The 22,425-nt window shown below is 45.4% G+C and overlaps 2 protein-coding genes across 5 annotated transcripts in view; one reads left to right on the top strand and one right to left on the bottom strand.

Moving 5' to 3' along the window:
* The first annotated feature begins 5,404 nt into the window (after positions 1-5,404).
* On the top strand, positions 5,405-10,209 carry FAM180B (family with sequence similarity 180 member B). The gene is made up of 3 exons (XM_014950173.1): positions 5,405-5,689; positions 8,189-8,268; positions 8,881-10,209. The coding sequence occupies exons 1-3, from the start codon at positions 5,623-5,625 to the stop codon at positions 9,322-9,324; spliced, it is 591 nt and encodes a 196-aa protein (XP_014805659.1). The 5' UTR covers positions 5,405-5,622; the 3' UTR covers positions 9,325-10,209.
* A 1,576-nt stretch (positions 10,210-11,785) lies between these two features.
* C1QTNF4 (C1q and tumor necrosis factor related protein 4) overlaps positions 11,786-22,425 on the bottom strand; it is a 31,435-nt gene continuing 20,795 nt past the window's right edge. For all 4 annotated transcript variants that reach the window (XM_014950123.1, XM_014950126.1, XM_014950124.1 and 1 more), the window contains exon 2: positions 11,786-13,319. In XM_014950123.1, coding sequence (XP_014805609.1) covers positions 12,211-13,319 — 1,109 coding nt within the window. In that variant the 3' untranslated portion in view covers positions 11,786-12,210. The remainder of the gene's footprint in view (positions 13,320-22,425) is intronic.

Below are 22,425 nucleotides of genomic sequence, written 5' to 3'. Positions count from 1 at the left end.
AAATACTGTAGTTTTATTCCACCCGCCACCTGTTTAAATGGGATTACATTACAGCAGTCATCAATTAATAATGTCCCTTGTCCTTAGTCCAGAAAATGCATAACGCAGGCCTGCATCAGAAAGCTGACTGACCTCGTTAAGATCTGAAAACTATTGTGTAAGAGATTTCATAAAATAATTCACAAGCTGTTTATAGAGATTTCCTGAATCACTACTTAAGCTTTTAAAATCATAAAAGCGCTAATTAAAAAAGAGTATAGGGTGGAGGAAGGGATAGGACAAAAATAAATTCAATTAAGAAAAATGGGACCAGTACTAGAACGTGATGTTTTCAAGAATAAAGAGCTGAACTGTGTGGGAAGAATTGGGTTTCATGTTTATTTCTACCCCAGCCTTGTAAGCATGGACTTCTCAAATTATTTTCTTTTGTTGGTGTTTTTTTCTCCTTTTAATTTGTTTCAGGCAGCTGTGGCTGGCAGTGTTTGGGATGTGACTCAGAACAGTGTTGTCTAGTCAAAATTAATAGCATTTGCCACTCACCTTAAAAGTTATAGCTCTTTGTAGGAAAGAGAGGGGAACACAAAGTAGCAGGAGTTTGGGGTTTCATACGATTCTCAGCCCTGCTTTGTACCTGCCATCAATTGAGCTGATTAAATAGGAAATGTACTTTTAGTCCTTGTTAACAACGTTACACATGTTTCTGGTTTCTGTTGCAGTGGCTCTTCTTGCACGCCGATGCCCATTGCGCAAGACAGAAAAGTTCCTGGCTCCACTTCTGTTACTGTGAAAATTCTTTATAAAGCACGTTTTTCCCCCCCCACCGCGTTCTCCCTCCCCCATCCCAGGTTGCTTGAGGCACCATGCCAAAATTTATGGTCTGTGTATCATCAAAAAATATGTATTTCCTGGTATAAGTCAGAAGACCGATGGTAGCAGGAACAGAAGGAGAATGGAGCCATTTAAACATCATGTTTGCGCAGAAGGAGAGTTTGATTGACGTAACATCAAGAAATGTTCGACACAAAGCCCCATCAAGTGAGACAACAGGCGAGGTTTGCTGAAGGATGCCTGTACTGGAGAAGCAGCCAGCCCTGTGGGGACAGGCGTTGGCTCCAGCAGGTCTTTTAATACGTGGAATAGTTGCTAATGGACCCACGTCTCTCTACTCATTAGAGAAGGCTGGGAGGTTATGAAGCGTGCAATTTAATCACCCAGACAAGTCATCCCAGGGCACAAGAGGTTACGTGTCCTCACAAAGCGCTGCCAGGGTTGGCACGCTACCTCCTCCACTGCTCCTGAACCCGAGGGGCCTATGGGTCCTGCTCGCTCTGGGTTCCTTGGGCTGGTGGGCTTTGTGCTGAGCTCTGCTCAGCTTGGTCCAGCACAAAACTGTGTTCCAAATCCTCTCTCCCGGCCTGGTCCACACTGCCGAGAGACTTGTTTGCCTGGGTTGGATGTCTCAGCTGTGGGAGGGTGCTGGATGAGATGGAAGTCAGATGTAGCAGACTTACACTATTCAGCAGAGAGGTTTTCTGGTGCTGCGGGGACAAATAGACTTTAGGTGATGACTCACAGTCACCATGTTGAGCTTTCCCATCTGAGTAGGTTTTGCTGGTGTTTTCCAGAACTCTGGCATTTCTCCCTACAGCCGAGCAAGCGGACTCTCCTCCTTGAGGCTGTGGCTCTTGATGGTGTCAGAGTATCAGCCTTCGTCACAGCCCCGCGGTCCGGATGAGCCCTTATAATTGATCTCCAGTCACAATCCAGATGTGGATTTCATCTGGGCTTTGCACTCCTGCAGAGGAGAGGTTATGGGACTACCGAGGGACAGGCTGGGTGACAGCATGCCCCGTATCACACATCACACTGCATCCCGTGGCATCTTCTCCAAGTTGTGTGAGGCCTGAGAGGGGTCCTTTTGTGCAGTAGGTGCAGTGGGATGGGGCCCTGCCTGTCACTTATGCAGCTCATTGCTCCATCAAGCCGTGGATATTGCTCACAAACTAGGTGCAGTGGGATGGGGCCCTGCCTGTCATTTACGCAGCTCATTGCTCCATCAAGCCATGGATGCTGCTCACAAACTGAGAGAAAAGGACAAGGAAAGCACTTGCAGAAGGACCAGCAGCACCATATCCAGAAAACAGCTGTATAACAGCAGAGATACCATCTAGTTACAATCTACTACTACTTCCCTCAAGGTTTTCTTAATTTTTCCCCTCCAGTGACTCAAACGTCACCTTCCCCAAGAGCCGTGTATGTCCTTCTTCTTTCCCCTCTTTCTTCACCCACTTTCTTCTCCTCTTCGTCCCCCAGGCACTTGCCAGACAGACCCAGGCTGGAGACTGGGGTCTCCCCAAGTTCTGGGTGAGGTGTTTGAAGCAAGAAATTTCTCCAATCCTATGAGCAGAATTTCCCTTTTGTGAAGATGCTGCCTGTCTCTCAGCAGGCCCATTTCACAGAAACCTCCCTCCCAAAGAGGCTCCTCTGTATTAAACCACACCTTGTGCCTCAGCCAGATCCCACGTTATTTTGATCCCAAGTTCTGGGTGAGGTGTTTGAAGCAAGAGATTTCTCCAATCCTATAAGCAGAATATCCCTTTTGTGAAGATGCTGTCTGTCTCCCAGCAGGCCCATTTCACAGAAACCTCCCTCCCAAAGAGGCTCCTCTGTATTAAACCACACCTTGTGCCTCAGCCAGATCCCACGTTATTTTGATCCCTCGTATCTTGTTCCCCTTTCCCACCTTGCTGCTGCAGGAGGTCATGACGGCAAGGATGAAACCAGTCAATGTGCCCCTGGCTTGATGTGACATTTGGAAACTGCTCCTGCAACAGACGGTGTGACCAGGGGGAGTGCAGAGGAGCGTGGTTGTGCACACTCAGCTGTGAATACCTGGCAAGGACACAATCCCTCAGGAGGAGCAGATGCACCACCCAACGTTGTGACCATACAGGTGGGGACTGTGGGCAGCTGTCAGAAACTCTGGCTTCTTTCTGTGCCCTGTAGAACTACAGATCCTTTACAAACAGGTAAGGCATGCGTTTATCACTCTGCAACGAAACCAGTCAATGTGCCCCTGGCTTGATGTGACATTTGGAAACTGCTCCTGCAACAGACGGTGTGACCAGGGGGAGTGCAGAGGAGCGTGGTTGTGCACACTCAGCTGTGAATACCTGGCAAGGACACAATCCCTCAGGAGGAGCAGATGCACCACCCAACATTGCAACCGTACAGGTGGGTCTGTGGGCAGCTGTCAGAAACTCTGGCTTCTTTCTGTGCCCCGTAGAACTACAGCTCCTTTACAAACAGGTAAGGCATGCGTTTATCACTCTGCAATCGCCTTTCTGTGTGGGATGGCGAGGCAATCTTCCAAAATCCCCCTTGCCCAAGGCAGCGTGGTGCTTGTCCCCCCCCTGCCATTGTATCAGTCACCGAAGCACAGCCTCTGAGCCTCCTCTCTCCTCCCTCCCACCAGCACGGGCATCCTCCTCTTGGCACTTCAGCCCCAAGATGTTCCTGGGAGATTTTCCTAGGAGTTTTTTTGCATACTGACTTTTAGGACAAAGTGGTGTGTACGCTGCGGATTGTAAGGGACTCTGGCACAAAACAGGAGACACATCGATATCACTGCATGGGGGGGTCACCAGCATCTGCCTCTTGAGTAGCGTGTGCTTCACAGTTTCATAAAGGTATCTCATCCCAGAAGAAAGGGATGTGACTAAAGCATAAGCAGCAGAAAATAATGAAAGCTGAAAAGAATTGTAGCCTGACTTGAAGACAGCCCAGGCTACAACAGATACACAGGTCTTATTTTGATCCAAAAGGAGGGTAAGAATGGCTCTGGGTCACTCCTCCCATGACAAATCTGGGACTCTCCCATTATGTGCTGCTTTTCTTCGCAGCTGGTGTGAGTCCACGTATTGCCAGGTACAGCCATGGGGGCTGGAAGTTTCAGAGGACACACACAAACTGACAAGTTTTCAGTTGCACACTGGCAACTTAGGCCCTGGCACACCCTCCCTCTCCTCGATAAACTATCTGGTGACAGGACTCACTACAAACTGACACCCTGCAACTTGCTGAGAAAAGCGTGCGCTTCAGCTTCGCCTCCTCCCTTTTCTCAGCAGACTTCTTTCCCTTTTAACCTGAGAGAGATGGTATTATTACTTATTTATACATATTATCATATATTTCACAGAATATTCATGGTTGGAAGGGACCTTTGAGATCATCAAGTCCAACCACAAAAAAACAAAAACAAAAATAACAACAACAACAACAAAAAAAAAACCCCACACCACACCCACCCACAAACAGACACAAACCAACATTCTCAGGCACCAGAGCATGCCCTGAAGGGCCACATCCACACGTTTCTTAAATCCCTCCAGGGATGGTGACTTCACCACCTCCCTGGGCAGGCTGTTCCAGGGCCTGACCACCCTCTCAGCAAAGTCATTCTTCCCAATATCTAATCTAAACCTCCCCTGCCCCAACTTCAGACCTTTCCCTCTGCTCTTGTCATTATTCCCTTGGGAGAAGAGGCCAATCCCCACCTCTCTACACCCTCCTTTCAGGGAGTTGTAGAGGGCAATAAGGTCTCCCCTCAGCCTCCTCTTCTCCAAACTAAACATGTCCAGTTCCCTCAGCCTCTCCTTGTAGGACTTGTTCTCCAGATCCCTCACCAACTTTATGGCTCTCCTCTGGTTAAATATATATATATATATTTATATAACCCTGGCATCCCAGAACCTGTTGGAGAACACAGGTACTGTGCCATACAGAGTAGAAATACAGAGCAGCTTGACTGGGGATTAGGCACTAATAAAAGTGCAAAGGTGTGTGGAGAACAGGTATCTGCTGTGAAGGGAATCAGATGAAGTTTCGTCTGTGTGATTCACAGCATCTAAGGTAGACTGTGCTCATCACAACGCAGAGGTTTTGCCACAGGAGAGGACGATGAGGTGCTAAAACCTGGCTGGCTCTGACCTTTGCTGTTTGCTTGGTCAGTATATTGAGTTCTCCCTCCAGGAGGTTTGGGACAGAAGTGAACGAGTGACATTTCTGCTGCCTGCTTGTCTATTTTGGCTGCTACTGCCCTTCCCTGCATCTGCACAGGCTGCTGGTCTGGTCTGTTTGTGACGGTTCAGGATTGTTTGCACATTTTCAAACTCAGGAAAAAGGAAAAACTGGAAACGGAGCCAAGGAGCTGAGCAGAAGTGTCACAGAAATGTGACAGAGGCACTGCGCGGAGGCAGGAGGGACCAGCAGGTCCTCCCTTCTTCAGAGGCAATCGTGTAGTGAAATTTCTAGCAGCTAATAGCTCCCCATCATAAACTGCAGTGGGAAATGCGTCTTTGGAAAAGAGGCACAAACAACTCTGCCAAAAACTCCGACAACAAAGTCTTCCAAGTTTCCAAAATATGACGGAAAATATCCTTCGGGGTCAGCAAGCTGGACGGCAAGCCCTTCCCAGGACTGCAACCGGGGAACGCAGAACAGAGGGAGCCTTTCCAAGGGAGGCTGCTGGGACCAGAGGCAGCGAGGGACGGGCGTCCCGGCAAACGGCGCTGGCTGCCCGCACGGCACCGTCGGCCGAGGGGGTGCCGGGCAGGGGCTGCCATGGCCCCGGTGCAGCTCAACACCTGGCTGGTCCTCTGTGTGTTTGCTGGCTCCCAGAGGCTGACAGGTAGGAAAGGCACCTGCCAACCCGCGCGGCTTCTCGGCTTGGCAAGCCTTTGTGAGATGCCAGTGGCCCCCGAGGCTTTGCCTGCTTCTTCTAACATGGCCAAGGGCTTCAGCTGGCCATGCTGGCACGGGTCGGGGGAGGACGTGGTGGTAGGAGTCCTGGCTGGGGTGGTGCAGGGGGGAGACACTGGTACCCACTTGCAGGGTACCCACAGAGCTGCTGCTGTGTTCACAGGTGGCAGGGGGAGGGCTTTCTTGGGTCTCCGCTGAAAAAGTCTGCTCCTGTAATAATGTTTGTGGATTTGTTAGATCCTTTTTTGGGAAAAAAAAACACACACAACCAAACTGTTGAATGATTAAGTAAACAAGGGAGTGTTTTCTCCTCTGCAAAGAACATCTGTGCTATTATTTCAATACATTATTTGTTATGCTTTGTTTAAATTTTTGTTTTACTCTGCTCGAAACTCTAACACCGCGTATATTTATAAGACAGATCCTGATAACAGCCATTTGGCAGCTGTTCAGCAAATTCACTGACTTTGCAGCCCATCAGATATCCCTCAGAAGAGGGATCTGGGAGCTTAGGAGGTCCGCTAGCAGAGAGAAGCCCAGCGAAGACATTTTCAAGTGATGTAGTACCTTCACCTGAGCAAAAAGCTTTGCTGGCACACCCATGGAGCAGTAGGAAGGAACAGCTTACATCCCTGCTCACATTCCAAAGCTACAGCTGGCTTGGAGCCTGCAGCTGTGCAGGGAAACAAATCTCTGCAGCCTGGGGGGTGGCAGGATGCTTCTTCAGGCAGCTCCTACGTCTCCCTGAAGGGCTTTAATCAAGAATGGAAAGTTGGAAGCAGGGTTTGGCAGTAGTCATCACACACATACAGTATTAAATCATTTTTCTGCTTGTGATAAGCACCTGCTGTCCTTAACTCTGGAGTGCTGAGCATAAATTCTTCCTCTTGTTTTTTGTTTTTTTGTTGGTTTTTTTTTTTTTATAAAAAAGCCTTCATCCATATAAAAATGAAGAAGAAAAATGTGTCAGAGAGCTTACTATTTTATACGAGCTGGTTTTTTTTCCTCTCCTCTCTCGTCTTTCCTGACCTGAAGGATGAGTCTGTAAGAAGTAGAAGAAGGTCTTGACTCCACAATGATGCTGATCAACACAGAGAAGGGAGGGGCTGCAGCCTCCCTCTCAAAGCTGGGGCTGAGGCTACTTGTGTCTCCCTTTTTCACAAAGAAAGAAAAAAAACGAAGGCAAAACAAATGCAGAAATTTAAAGCATTAGAAATATTAGTAAATGAAAACTGAAGAGTTCTTAGGATTAATGTGGCTCTCATATTAATAAACTCCCATTCCTCTGGCCTCCTATCCATTATTTCCCAGTTTAAATGGTGATGGGTGGCCCAGCAAGGAATTAACTGGACATGAGAAGAGCCATCACGAGCCTGACCAGGTGTTTTTTTTTACCCTCCCATTCTGCCCCCGCCAGCAGCAGATGCTCAGGGAAGAAGTATAAAACCAGGATAAGCATCAGGTTGTTTTTCCACCAGTGGTTAGAGGGGTGTCCCAACACCCTCCTTCTGCTGGGCAGCGCTTTCTCCCAGCAAAAACTGCTGAGCAACCAAACCCCATCAGATCAAAACCCTCATTCTTGGTGAGAGGGGTCTCCTTGCTGCCTGTCAAAGCAAGGGCCTTTGCTACCGTACACTTTAGCTCTGTTGACAGGATTAAGGCCCATCATATAGCGTAGTGGCCCCTCACCACAGGAAGGACATTGAGGTGCTGGAGCGTGTCCAGAGGAGAGCCACCAAGCTGGTGAGAGGTCTGGAGAACAAGTCCTGTGAAGAGAAACTGAGGGAACTGGGCATGTTTAGTTTGGAGAAGAGGAGGCTGAGGGGAGACCTCATTGCCCTCTACAACTCCCTGAAAGGAGGGTGTAGAGAGGTGGGGGTTGGCCTCTTCTCCCAAGGGAATAACGACAGGACCAGAGGGAATGGTCTGGAGTTGTGGCAGGGGAGGTTTAGATGAGATATTGGGAAGAATGACTTTCCTGAGAGGGTGGTCAGGCACTGGAACAGCCTGCCCAGGGAGGTGGTGGAGTCACCATCCCTGGAGGGATTTAAGAAACGTGTGGATGTGGCACTTCAGGGCATGCTCTAGTGCCTGAGATTGTTGGGTTGTGTCTGTTTGTGGGTGGGTGTGGTGTGTGGTGGTTTTTTGTTTTGTTTTGTTTTGTTTTTCTGTGGTTGGACTCAATCTCAAAGGTCCCTTCCAACCATGAATATTCTGTGATATCAAAGACTTACACTTGCCTCCCTTGGCCACTTCTCTTAAAAAGCCTGTTTTGCTCATCAAAACCCCGTGGTCAGCATTTGTCATGTTTGGCAGGCTGTGAGTGGCAGCTCAGAGATATTGAAGGCGTTATTGACAACCAAATGACAAAAAATAAACAGGAAGGGCTGAGGTCTTGCATTATCAAACTCTTCCTAATGTCTTCCAGATGAACATCCTCACCGCAGGGACGATGCCGGTGCAAACACCCCCCATCGTGGCCCGGAGGACGCCGACGTCATGTTAGAGGTCTCCTGGGTGGTGTTGGGGGCCCGTGGGCCAAGGCACTGTTAGCACCCGCAACCCCACCTGCCTGCACGTAAAAACCCGCATGTTCTGCTTGTTCTCATTCCTGCCCAATTTTGGGAGTGCCTGGAAAACACCCCGGCAATGCCCTTATTGTGTTTGTGCTCCCTCCCATTGCGGGGTGAGGCTGAAGGGGGTTCTGACCCCCTCCATGGCACCTCACAACTCCAAGGTGGGACGAGGGACACCTCCACCCCCCTAAACCCAGGGGAGCTGCCACGGGCAAGACTGCAGTGGGGGAGGTAGGGCGGGAGGCGAGAGCTGGAGGGGTCCTGCAGGGAAACTGAGGTGTGGGTCTGGTCAGAAAAGGGGTGTGGGGCTGTCAGAGAAGGACATGGAGTGGGACTAGGCGGGCCGTGGGCAGTGAGTCAGGGAGCAGCCGCCTCTCGGTCCGGTCTGAGATTTGGCAGCATCGCAGATGGCTTCACAGCTGGGTTGTAGCTGCCAGAGATTTGTGCTGGGCTTCCCGTGCACATGTTGCTTCTTTCTCTTCTTCTTCTCTTCTTCCTCTCCTCTCCTCTCCTCTCCTCTCCTCTCCTCTTTTTTCTCTTCCAGATGCTCTGGGGAGGGCTGGATATTCAGCCCAACGGGACGATGCTGCTGCAGGACGAAGAGCTGGCCTCCCTGCGCCCGGTGCGGCAGTTCATGCAGATTTTAGAGGAGGAAGTTCCCAAAACACCACCAGAGGTTGAGCAGCACCTGAGATATTATTCACTGACTGATACCCCTTTGCCTCTCACAGAGTTCGACCGGCTCCTTTTCACGAGTGTTTACTGCGCCCATCAGATTCGCTCCACGCAAGGTCTGGATAAAAATCTCTGGATTAATTTTTTCTCTCAGGCGGTTGACGAAATCTTTCGCGATCTGTGCAAGGGGCTCTGCCCTGCAAATACCACCCTCCTCCTGGCTTCTTGGCCCTGGAAGGAGAAGCCTTCCCATTTAGCATCCCTGAAACACTTCTATCCTTCTAACCTGGCCAGGACAAAGAGAGACACTTGATAAGGGAAACTACCGTAGTAAAGGACACACCTGACTCCAGCTGCATCCTTGGTCACTTTGAGTGCTTTCCGCATTATTCAGGACTTTGTACAAATATGCCTTGCTTTTTGTCCTGCTTTCTGCAGGATTTATATCTAAGGATTTATACACAATCTTTTGTTTTTAAATGAAATAGGACAAACTATACAGTGCATTTTACCCTTTCTTGGTTTTGGGGTGGTTTTTTTCCCTGTTTGTTTTTTCTTTTCTTTTATGTGGGCTGTGCTGAAGGGGGCAGTGCCACATAGATGTGTTATCTGTCTCCATCACTGGTGCTTACTGGGGAGATGCCCTTTTTCCAGGATGTTACACTGGTGTCCTCGCTGACTTCGTTTCAGATAATTCAGTTCAGCATCCTTATATCCCCACTGAGGTTTCAGCCAAATACAATTATCTCTTCTCCTCTCCAGTAACCAGCTAAGCAGCTTTTGTTGTTTTTCATAATATAGGTCACAGATTTCATTTGAGCTTTTTGCTCATGTAGCATCACATTTTATGTGTCTATAGTCATTTCCCATCTCATGTGTTCCTTCTTCCTTAAAAAGCAACCTGAAAATGTACATATTCCATGAAGCTTTCTAGTATTTGCATGTCATATTTACACATGTACTCTGCTTTGTGTCAGTTGTCAGTTTGGAATATACTTCCTTAAATCTCATTTCAATTCCTAAGGATTGTGACCTAGTTATTTCTTCAGCAGATTTTGTCTCTTCTATTAAGGTTTTTTTTGTACAGATACGGCACTTTACAAGCCAAACATAATAAATACACAATCTCGATCCTCAGAACCAGAAATACAATCGTTTCATAGAAAAAGATTAACCTTTCTCTGTCCTACACATTACAGTGTGGAATCAAATAAATGTAATTATCTACTCTGGAGGGTTTTGATTACTTTTTTTCCCCTCACTTCTACTAGGTTTGCTCCTGCCATTATAGGTACATTAATTTTGAACATTCATTGCCTGTGCTTAGATGATGGGATCCATAATTCCCTTTTTATCAATACACTCTTAATTTTCCATGCTCAACAAAGGAGGCATGTGTGACATTGGAAGTGGGAACCACTAGCTTTTGACCTAGTTATTCGTTTTCCAAGCCATTGTTGCCCAACAGATGGTGAGGAGAAATGGTGAGGCAGGAATAAGAAGCCTGGAAGCAAGATGCTACAGAGAATGGTTTAGAGGTCAGGTTAGGGCTGTGACAGGAGAAGGTAGATTTACACAGTTCATAAAGCAGGTTGGCTGTTGCTTAACGTCACATTTAATGTTCTTCTATTCTTATGCTGGTTGTTTTTTTTTTTCATACCTCCAATTTCTACCCTTCATCCTTTTCCCAAATATGCCCCCAGTTTTTAATGTCTAGGATACGTATGGAGTGACAGAGGCAGGGAGTGGCTGCAGACAAGTCCAGTTCGAGCAGAGAATATCATCAAAAAGCTGAGCTGGGATGGCAGTAGTGCATGAAAATATTGTCTTGCTGGAGAATATACAGTCAGAGCTATATGAATGTCGATTAAGCAGATTATAAAACAAACTCAGGCAATGTCACAAAGTTTCATGCATGTTCAAGATGATGCACTTTTGCAGTTTATGTATTTTGGGAGACAAACTAGGGTTTAGCTTGACTCAAACAGCACCAATCACACTATGATGAAGCCTCCAGCCTCTGCCTTTTCTACCCCCCTCCTGGGTGGATCCTGCCATCAATCCCAACTGCCCTGAAGGAACACACCAGTGCCCTCCACAGCCACACCAGTCTCTACAGCAGCGCTACAGCCCAGCAGAACACTGTGTGGGAAACCACTGGAACACACATCACTTAATGGTACCTCTGATCCTGTTTGCACTGGTTTACTGATACAGCATATGGCAAGGTAGCCATACTCTTGGATGCAAGAAGCTCATTTTTGGAGAGTGTAATGCCCCTGGCAGCCAACACTGCTGTTGCATGGCATGATAATGCTCACACACTTACACATCATGAGCCTGCTCCTGACCCAAATATTAAGAGATTTAAAAATACAGTTTTTGTTCCTTGTACTTACCTTTCTTCTGAGCTTTCAGAGGATGGTCTGCTCATAGATTTGAGCCCTCATCCTTTACCACAGGGGCTAGAAGCCTACTTTTGTTTGTTTCTAATGTATTACTTTCGTGGAACAGAAGTTGAGATTCTCAAACCCACCTTTTTGACTTCATCAACAGCAGGTTAGAAAAAGCACCAACTATTGTGAAACCTGTAATAAAATCATTAGAGGTACCAACACTTCACACACATAAATGATAAAAAAGAGTGTGCACAGGCAAATTGGCTCAGTAACCCATATGGCAGTTCATACAATCACCAGGCTTCTTTCTCTTCTGATACCTTAGTCATGACACGCACATGAGTCGCACAAGTAACAACAAATTCCAATCCAAGAAAATTTCACACCTTTTGTATTTTTATTACATTCATTTTCATTACATTTATTCCCTCCCCAGATCTGCAAGGCAAGTCACCACATCCTTTGCTTTCTGGGCGCTGGGGATCTGCAGTAACACTACCGCAGTGTTCCTCTGATTCTCAGCATCTCACTACGCTGCCCCCACCCCTGCCCCAAAACTACATCATGCTTTATGCTTAAATCGAACACCAACACAGGACGCACACATACAACCTGTAAAGACCTTTCTATGGATGAACGGCAGACACAGCAGTGGCCCTGCAGACAGGGCACAAGCGTGCAGCAGAAGAAAAGCACTGGACACATGACAGCATGCTCGAAGTAGAGGATGATATTCCAAGAGGAGCTATACCCAAGTTCATGGCACCTTGGCTTTTCTTACGCTCCTTTCACACCTGCATTTAATTATTTGACCCTTGGGGTGAGCCGGCACCTGGCAGCCGCTTTGACTGAGCCTCTGAATAGATCAGGAAGCCTGTGAAGGTGATGTACTTGCCATGGTTGCTGTAGGCACCATATCCATCGTGCTGATGGCTGTAGAGCCAAACAGTGTCCCCGTATTGCAGAGGCAGCATGATGCTCTGGCTCTGCATCTCTCGCCTCTTGGAGTGGTTGTCATCGTAGATCATGGCCTGCACCTCGTTGTGATTCTTCATAAGTTTCACTGACATAGTCTTAAAGGGCATTTTGCCAATGGTGAAGGAGAAATAGTATGCACCGGGTATACGGCACGAGAAGATGCCAGTGGAGGAATTGAAATCTTTTCCAATGTTCACAAACTCTGTGTCAAACGTGATTGGCTCATGCTGGGTTTGCTTGTCATCTGTCCCCAGGAGACTTTGCGAGCGGGCAACAGAAAATGCGGAGCGAGGGTCTTGTTCCCTGTTTGGTTGATCAGATAACACATGTCGCTGTGAAGCTTCACTCTGCTCTCCGGGAAACTGCTGAATAGTGTGATGGTGTGGACCCACCTCTTGAGAGCTAAGAGCATTCTGGAAGAAGGCAGAAGTGTCCGGGTAGATTAGGTAGCCATTGAAAGTTGTGTAGGGGCCCACATTGCTATAAAGAGCATATTTGGGATCTCCATGTAGACGCAGCCAGACTGTGTCACCATAGTCAAGCTGCAGCATGGCACTCTGGCTGGCCACCTTCCGTTCCTTGCGGTGATGTTCATCATACACAATCACTTGTACCTCATTCTTGTTTCTCATCAGCATGACAGACAAGTTTTTCTTTGGGTATTTCCCAACGGTGAAGGAGAAGTAGTAGGCTCCAGGGATTCGACAGCGGAACAATCCAGTCTTGGGATCAAAGTCATTGCCAATGTTCACATACACTTTGTCAAAGGTAATGACCATCTCAGAGCTCCCTTCCATGCTGCTGGTTCTGGCCACAGAGAAAGCAGAGCGAAATTCACTACTGGTGTCTGCTGGGAAGCCATCTGTAGGCAGAAAAACCATACAGCAAAGGAAGCCAAACAGGATTTCAACCTTCAGTGTCATCATTGTGTCTGAAAGGAAAAATAAGTATATTTTAGTAGGAATCCCATCAATTTCCAGCTCATACTCCAGTTGAAACCAAGACTTGAATCTTGCTAAAGAGACATGAAGGTCTATGTCCAAATATTGAGACGTTTCCAGTGCATTCTCTGACCAGTGTACGGGACCGCACCTCAGTTCAAATCCCAGCACCATTTTGATGCTTTCCTAGCAGGAGCTTGACCTTTTTTTCGCTCTACTTGTAGGAAGAAAAAGAATCTTCTCCTTTGAAAGCTTGGCTATCCTACAGCTTGTCTGCGAAACGCTGTGTTGCTCACAATGCAGAGGAATCTCAGAGCTTGCTGGGGCTTTGCCAGAGCTCCCTTTTGTAGTTCTTTTATTCATAAGGCCAAAGATGAAACAAAGCCCTACACAGACCCTGTATTATACAACCAAGATACAGCTGAAGGGCAGGGAGAAGAGGACATATGCTCTAGAGATTCCCATGCGGATGACATTGCCTAGCACTGCACTAGCTGTTTCAAAGGATGTGGAAGCCAAGTAAGCTGGTAGATGCCATTATTCAGACAGGCTTCACCATGAATCTGTGAAGAGTGTAAAGAAACTAGAACATGAGGAAATGTTTAGGGAAGGAGAGAAGACCATGGAAGAAGGAGAGAAGACCATGGAGAAAATGATGAAATGAAAAAAAGAAGGAAAACAAAAGATAAATAAAAGGCAAGTCTCCCAAAGTACAGAATCCCTGAGAGACAACTGAAATACCAAAAACAGAGAAACAACTCCTTATGTGGATAATAGACTAGAGATGAAAAACTTCTTTGACCCTTAAGAAAGAGGGATAAGTTAGGAGCTAATGGGATTTTCTGCTTCTAGTTTCTGTGATTTTTTTTTTTGGACTGAGGCCCAAAACCATCTATTAGTGCTTTCAGGCTGAAAACAAAACTGCCAGTCATTCCAATGAGAAGCTTCTCTCTCTGTCACCTCTCTGTGCTTATTAAAATATCATTCAGGCTGGGAGGCAACTGCCTGGTTTGCAGTCTGCCCCATCTGTCACCCCAGAACTGGTGCCTTGCCAGCCTGCAAACAATGAATTCACAGACCAGCAGAACAGGGGCAAAACATGCTAATCATTGGGGGGAAGGGTGAAGACAAATCCTGAATTAAAAAGGATAAAGGGGTAAATATTTGAATCATCTGGGATGGCCTAGGAATAGAAGTAAAGCAGACGGAATCCACGTAGACTGTGAGGTGGCAATGGGATCCTGTTTTGGCAAGATACAATACCTAGAATCACTCACCAACGGGAATTCAGTTTGACCTACAGTCCTTTCACACTTGAAAATAAAACTGAAATCTGAAACGCAGCTCTAACAGATGTGAATGCAAGAATGAATAAAATTCTCAATTACATGAAAATGACATGCTAGCAAAGACAAATCCTAATTTTACAATAGATCACTTCTCTGACAAACACATCAGTATTTTCCTCCATGCCCCTGAACTCAGAATGTTCTTCCTGACTTCTCCTGAACACATCCATGAGACCCCATGGGCTGCACTGGAGGATGTTGAAAGAGCTGACTGATGTCATATTGAAGTCACTCTCTATAATCTTTGAAAGGTCATGGAGATCAAAGGAGGTCCCTGGTGACTGGAGAAAGGTAAATGCTGCACCCATCTTCAGAGACGATGCCCCTCACTTTGGTCCCTGGGAAAAACATGGAGTGTTCTTCTTGGAACACATTTCTAGGCAAATGACATGACATTTAGCATGTGTTGACCAGTTAAGGGTGGATTATGTCTAACCAAACTGATTGCCTTCTTGTGAGAAGGGACCAGTGGATATTGCCTACCTTTTTTTACACTCTCCCAGACCATTCCTGTGTTACAATCTAGGTAAGTGGGCTAGTAGATGGGTGAAAAACTGGCCAGGTTGCCAGGCCCAAGGGCAAGTGTTTAATATTTAATTTCCTATGTCCTCTTTAATATTTCTTATCAGTGACCTGGAGAAGGAGACAGAATGCCCACTTGTCAACGTTGCAGAGGGTTTCCCACCACATTTGGAGGCACAGCTGCTATTCAGAGGCACCTAGACAGGCTGGAGGAATGGACTGAAAGGAAATTCTGCAAGGATGAATGCAAATTCCTGTACCTGGGATGGACTAAGCCTGTTGGTACAGGCTGGGGACTAACTGGCCAGGGTGCAGTGCTACTGAAAAGGATCTAGGAACCTTGGAGAGCAATAATTTATACCTGAGTTAGTGCTATGCCCTGCAAGCAATGAAGGCTAACAGCACACGGGGGTGCATTAACAGAATGTAGCAACTAACTGGCCAGGGTGCAGTGCTACTGAAAAGGATCTAGGAACCTTGGAGAGCAATAATTTATACCTGAGTTAGTGCTATGCCCTGCAAGCAATGAAGGCTAACAGCACACGGGGGTGCATTAACAGAATGTAGCCAGTAACCACTGGCAGTGATTATCCCCCCTTAGTTGGCACTTGAGTGATGCCAGGAGGACAGCCAAGATGACTGAGGTCTGGAGCACCTGCCCTATGAGGAGAGGCTGAGGGAACTGGGCTTATTTAGCCTGGAGAAGAGAAAACTTAGGGGGGATTTAGTAGTAGCCTTCCAGTACCTATGTGTGCAGTGCTACTGAAAAGGATCTAGGAACCCCGGAGAACAATAATTTATAGCTGAGTGAGTGCTATGCCCTGCAAGCAATGAAGGCTAACAGCACACTGGGGTGCATCAACAGAATGTAAACAGTAACCACTGGCAGTGATTATCCCCCCTTAGTTGGCACTTGAGTGATGCCAGGAGGACAGCCAAGATGACTGAGGTCTGGAGCACCTGCCCTATGAGGAGAGGCTGAGGGAACTGGGCTTATTTAGCCTGGAGAAGAGAAAACTTAGGGGGGATTTAGTAGTAGCCTTCCAGTACCTATGTAGAGGTTACTGAGACGACAGAGATAGATTCTTCATTGATGTGCATGGTGGGAGAATAAGAGGCAATGGTCATAAAATCCAAAGAGGAAGGTTCAACCACATATAAGCAAAATAATTTCATGCTGAGAGCAATTAAGAATGAAACAGATTACCCAGAGAGATTGGGATATCTCCATCCTTGGAAGTTTTCAAGACCAGACTGGATTAAGCTGTGAGCAACCTGGTCTGCATTCAGTGTTGGCCCTGCTTTCAGGTCAGGCTAGAGATTCTATAACTAATACCCATAGTTGTTGGCCCTGCTTTCAGGTCAGGCTAGAGACCTCCTAAATCACGGTTCCTGATTCTATAACTAATACCCATAGCTATTGCCTTCTCACAGTTGAAAATTCAGTCACTACTAACCCTAGCCATGCCACTTACAAGGAACTAACCAGCTAATGGCAGGTCTGACAGACTATCTCTCATGCAGCAAATTAATTTAATAAAGCATTTTCAATGGATCCATTAAGCCATAGCTAATTACCAAGCATCTGCTTCCATGCAGTCTTTATTTTTCCTCACTTGGCCATTTAGTTTGCGAACTCCTCAGGGCAAAGACTCTCTCTCTTCCCATGTCTGTGCAGCATTTGGCAATTGCTTCCGTTTATTTTTCCTCACTTGGCCATTTAGTTTGTGAGCTCCTCAGGGCAAAGACTCTCTCTTCCCATGGCTGTGCAGCATTTGGCAATTGCTTCCAGTTAAACAATACTAATAGGCCTTAACATCCCATCATTAACTAAATTCCAAACGGTCACACTGTGAGCTGAACCTCTGGTCCACCAGTATAATTTTTGCAGAGTGCAGAGTGCTACATCTAGCACAGCAGGCTTGTTTCAGCTTCCAGCTTAGAAAACCAAGCCCTAAAGGCAAACTTATAAGGGCTATTAGATGTTTCTGATTCATACTCATCCATGGTTATTCCAATGATCACCGTGGTGTGGCCACATGGAGAACCAGGATGGCTGTGACATGGCTGCATGCTCTTGAGACAAATGAGAGGAGAGGCTCTGGTATTTGTGTTTTTAGCCACACTAACCAGCCTGCTCTCCAGAGCTCACTCAGCGTATCTGGGAGTCAGGGAATATACTGCAAGCACGTCACTGCTGGCCAAAAAACCTACAAAGACAAAACAGTTTAATTCAATGGATCCATTAAGCCATAGCTAATTACCAAGCATCTGCTTCCATGCAGTCTTTATTTTTCCTCACTTGGCCATTTAGTTTGTGAGCTCCTCAGGGCAAAGACTCTCTCTTCCCATGGCTGTGCAGCATTTGGCAATTGCTTCCAGTTAAACAATACTAATAGGCCTTAACATCCCATCATTAACTAAATTCCAAATGGTCACACTGTGAGCTGAACCTCTGGTCCACCAGTATAATTTTTGCAGAGTGCAGAGTGCTACATCTAGCACAGCAGGCTTGTTTCAGCTTCCAGCTTAGAAAACCAAGCCCTAAAGGCAAACTTATAAGGGCTATTAGATGTTTCTGATTCATACTCATCCATGGTTATTCCAATGATCACCGTGGTGTGGCCACATGGAGAACCAGGATGGCTGTGACATGGCTGCATGTTCTTGAGACAAACGACAGGAGAGGCTCTGGCATTTGTGTTTTTAGCCACACTAACCAGCCTGCTCTCCAGAGCTCACTCAGCGTATCTGGGAGTCAGGGAATATACTGCAAGCACGTCACTGCTGGCCAAAAAACCTACAAAGACAAAACAGTTTAATAAACTCTGTAGTGAATCTGACCTTATGTTCCTTCAAATGACCACTATCCTTGTTTCTGTCCCAAAGCTAATTTCTCTGTAATAAGGTCACTTACTAAAGGTTGGATCACTCAGTAACGGTTGCAAAGATTCTCTGCTGCTGCAGTCCCTTATGTATCAGCTCTTCCCAATAACTTACTGGCACATCATTTAAATAAGGCAGTTAATTATGCTGTGTTTCCATTAGCAAGTCGTTTCCTTGACAGCTCCCACTCACCACTTTCAGGGCTATTTAGGTTCTTTATCTTTTTAAAATAATGTAGAAAGTATCTAATAACTGCCTCTCACACTAAACCAGTCTAAGAATAATTTGCCAATCATTAGGAAGGCTCAGCTAGCTACAGGGCTGACATAAACAAAGGCAACTCATGACAACTCCTGGACTCGAGTATTAGCGAAGTGTCTGAAAGATAAAGCTTCCAAAATGCTCTGTTGCTCCTCCAGCAAATGCTTCTGGTGCCCAAGTCTATGGGTGCTATGGGGACCCATCTTCTCTACTAAAACACCACTTTGTCTGTCTAAATGAATATCTTTTTAAATATAGAGTAAACAAAACAGAAGAGATGGGGCAACTCTGGAACAATCCTGAGAGGTAAAACATTGTCTGAAGCATTAAGGATGCTTTTTGAAAACCATAAACCACACTGTGAATGACAGAACTGTATGGCATTAATATAGAAAGTACTTAATTTAAAATGTTTCCTTCAGTCAAAGGAGTCCTTTAACATAATAAACCAGCTTCCGTGTACTCAAAGGTTTGTGGAGAGACAAAAATTCTTTTGAAGTGCCTCAGCTCCAGCCATACTCAGGAAAAGGGTCATAGACCATAGTCTATGGTGCTATGGGGATAGCTTTCTTCCAGCAGGGAAGAGATAGCACCAAGGATGTGAGGTGTGGACACCACGCTAACAGCCTTAAGTTTGTGCTATGCCATAAGTTTTAAAGCTGCAGAATGAGGTGAAAGACCCAGGCTAGAGTTGAAAAGTGGGTCTTCAGCATGGGCCATGCATGTGTCATACATAGCAGCTGTGTTATTCTCATGACATTGACATATGAATCAGGACCCTTCGGCCCCTACCCTACCGTCCTTATTGCGGTAACACCACAGAGGCAGGTGATGAAGGTGAGCACACCCAAGGGATAAACAAAGTACCCTCCTGCCTTTGCAGGTACTAGGCAGCACCAACAGGGACATCAGCCCCCAGGGAAGAAGTCAAGAAACTAATTTTGAAAAGGAGGCACAAAACACGTGACGGAGCTAAACAGTTCTCAAAGGCACTGACATTAAATTAATGACCTGGAAAGAAAGGGCTAAAATGGTAGTGACTCACATAGCAGAACAGGAGTTGCGAACCTTTTTTGAAAAGAAAAAGACAGAATTCACCATTTGCATGACCCAGGAAACTTTAATAGATTTGTGCTTGCTGGAGGTGATTTTTCTGTCCTGGTGATTTTTTCTGTCCTTTCCACCAGTGGAAAGACAATTAGCTTTACTCTTTTTCTGGAATCCATGGATTTACAAAAGGACTTTCAATAATGGAAAGGTCATCCCATTTCTAGACTCGCAGGCCAGATCTTCTTGTAAAACTCATAAGGGTTTTCTTTTTATTCCAAAATATTAATGAGCTAGATTCTCTAGTTCTACCTTAGGCAAAAGTCCTTTAATTTCAGTGGGAGTTTTACCCAGAAGATGACTGAAGAATAAGACATGAAACAAAAGGGAAGCAGTGCAGTTGGATTAACTGTTAGTAAAAGTTCTTAAAACCCTGTAAGCTGCAAGAGCAAAGCCCTGTTCTTCCTAGCTCTTACTCTAATAGTTAAGGACAGCTGCAAATGTTTCAATTATTTGAATCAGTGAAAGCCTGTGTAATGAACAGCCTATTTTTCTGTCCTGGTGATTTTTTCTGTCCTGGTGATTTTTTTCTGTCCTTTCCACCAGTGGAAAGACAATTAGCTTTACTCTTTTTCTGGAATCCATGGATTTACAAAAGGACTTTCAATAATGGAAAGGTCATCCCATTTCTAGACTCGCAGGCCAGATCTTCTTGTAAAACTCATAAGGGTTTTCTTTTTATTCCAAAATATTAATGAGCTAGATTCTCTAGTTCTACCTTAGGCAAAAGTCCTTTAATTTCAGTGGGAGTTTTACCCAGAAGATGACTGAAGAATAAGACATGAAACAAAAGGGAAGCAGTGCAGTTGGATTAACTGTTAGTAAAAGTTCTTAAAACCCTGTAAGCTGCAAGAGCAAAGCCCTGTTCTTCCTAGCTCTTACTCTAATAGTTAAGGACAGCTGCAAATGTTTCAATTATTTGAATCAGTGAAAGCCTGTGTAATGAACAGCCTTCCTGGACTATAGTTAGCAAGATTTTTTTTCCCCAGATACCACAAACTGTCTGTTCCACTCATCCGATACAGATTAAGAGCATCAGATAATGATGCAAATGCATCACTTCTTCCAACGTCAAGGAGAAATTAATTGTAGCAGATCCTCAAAAGCAAAATCCGTAAAAAATCTGTATGATTCACTTATAAGCCTGGCCTTTCTCTGCTTTTGATAAGTGTGGTTTTTTTAACTCTGGAACAATCCTGAGAGGTAAAACATTGTCTGAAGCATTAAGGATGCTTTTTGAAAACCATAAACCACACTGTGAATGACAGAACTGTATGGCATTAATATAGAAAGTACTTAATTTAAAATGTTTCCTTCAGTCAAAGGAGTCCTTTAACATAATAAACCAGCTTCCGTGTACTCAAAGGTTTGTGGAGAGACAAAAATTCTTTTGAAGTGCCTCAGCTCCAGCCATACTCAAGAAAAGGAAATGGAGAGACTGTATTTTGGCACAAGCCTCTAATGTCTGCCTACACTTCAGAATATTAATTAAAACTGCTGTATTTCAACCAAAGCCCTAACAACTCTGATTAAACTAAAATGATGATATATAAGATGATGGATATTCACTCATCAAAATGGAAACACAATAGTTCTGACATTAAGATTTTCCTTCCTGTAACAGCATTCAAGGAAATTTGTTATACACATTTGAAGTGCCAGGATGACACACCATGTCTTCTGTTTTGTTTACTCTCTATATTTAAAAAGATATTCATTTAGACAGACAAAGTGGTGTTTTAGTAGACAAGATGGCTAAATAAACCCTAGATGGGAGCAAGAAGTTATTCTAACAGACTAATGCTTTACAACGTAACATAATTTTTTTTACATCCTTTTCTGAATGAACAAATTACACAAATCCAACTCTCCACCACATACACACTCCTCAAGCAACGGAGACTAAAAACCATAGAGCAAAGAAACATACTCTGACACTGATCAGAAGTGGAAGAATGGAAAACCTTATTAGAATATTTGACTTTAAACTATAGTTCATAAAATGTGTTGACTACTATAAAGCTGGTCAGCACATGCAGGTTAATAAACTGTTGATAAGCCATCATTGAAATCACACCAGCACTAAGTAGTGAAAAAAAATGGCCATTGCTGGAAATGAGTTCAATGATGAGCAGTTTCTGTCAAGACCAGAGAGGACTGAAAACCACAGCTTGAGAAAGCCAGAAGTCCGTTGCTGTACAGTGCTTTTTTGACAGTACTACCTTTAGAGCTAAAACACTGAGACCATTTCAACAGTAGGAATTTTTGCATGGAGCCAGTGACAGTTACAGTAGTGCCAAAGTTAAACCACCTCCTTTCCCACCCCCAAACCTAATTTCCTTTTTTAGCCTGGTTTATGTGCTCATTTCTTTCTCCTGGTGTGCACAAGAGATGCTGAGCCTGGGGAACACGGCTTTGTTGAAGCATCCCATCTCTCCAGGAGGAACCAGGTTGCTGCACCAGAAGGCAGATCACCCTGACATACAGGATTAACAGAGACAATCTGGCCAGGAATACCAGGAGGTATTTTGATAGGTAAAAGAAAGTAACTTGACACTTTGGCAGCATATACCATACGGATCTCAGTTAAGACAGAGAGAGTGGAAGGCCCCAAAAGGCAGAGTGGCCAAAAGCCAGCTCTAAAGAGACTGGAAGGCATGGAGACCTCAGAGAATGGAGTAGAGGGCAATTTCATTTTCTGGAAGCCATGTAGTGGGAGGCCGCTCACAAAAGTCCTGTATTTTTCTGCTTTGCCTGTGGAGGTACAACCATAAGAAGCATAGGGACAACACTGCCAGACAGACTGCCCCAGCAACAGACCTACTGGAGTAGCACAATTCAGGCTACTCCAAAGGCAAACGAGGAATTATTATTTAAAAATGAACAAGACTTAGTCACAGGGATGATTTTATTTTAAACTTCTCACCTGGCTGAAGATATTCAAACTATGGAAGTCTGCAAAGAAGCGGGT

The sequence above is a fragment of the Calidris pugnax genome, unplaced genomic scaffold (assembly GCF_001431845.1).
Source record: "Calidris pugnax isolate Ruff unplaced genomic scaffold, ASM143184v1 scaffold68, whole genome shotgun sequence".
In the NCBI taxonomy this organism is placed as follows: Eukaryota; Metazoa; Chordata; class Aves; order Charadriiformes; family Scolopacidae; genus Calidris; species Calidris pugnax.
Note: the sequence above shows the minus strand (reverse complement) of the source record. Positions and strands in the feature narration are given on the sequence as shown.

Bases quoted from the DNA above. Each gene is read 5' to 3' on its own strand.
- FAM180B (XM_014950173.1), top strand. From the start codon at position 5,623: ATGGCCCCGGTGCAGCTCAACACCTGGCTGGTCCTCTGTGTGTTTGCT. The intron at 5,690-8,188 runs GTAGGAAAGGCA...AATGTCTTCCAG, and splicing joins TGGCTCCCAGAGGCTGACAG to ATGAACATCCTCACCGCAGG. The intron at 8,269-8,880 runs GTCTCCTGGGTG...TTTCTCTTCCAG, and splicing joins ACGCCGACGTCATGTTAGAG to ATGCTCTGGGGAGGGCTGGA.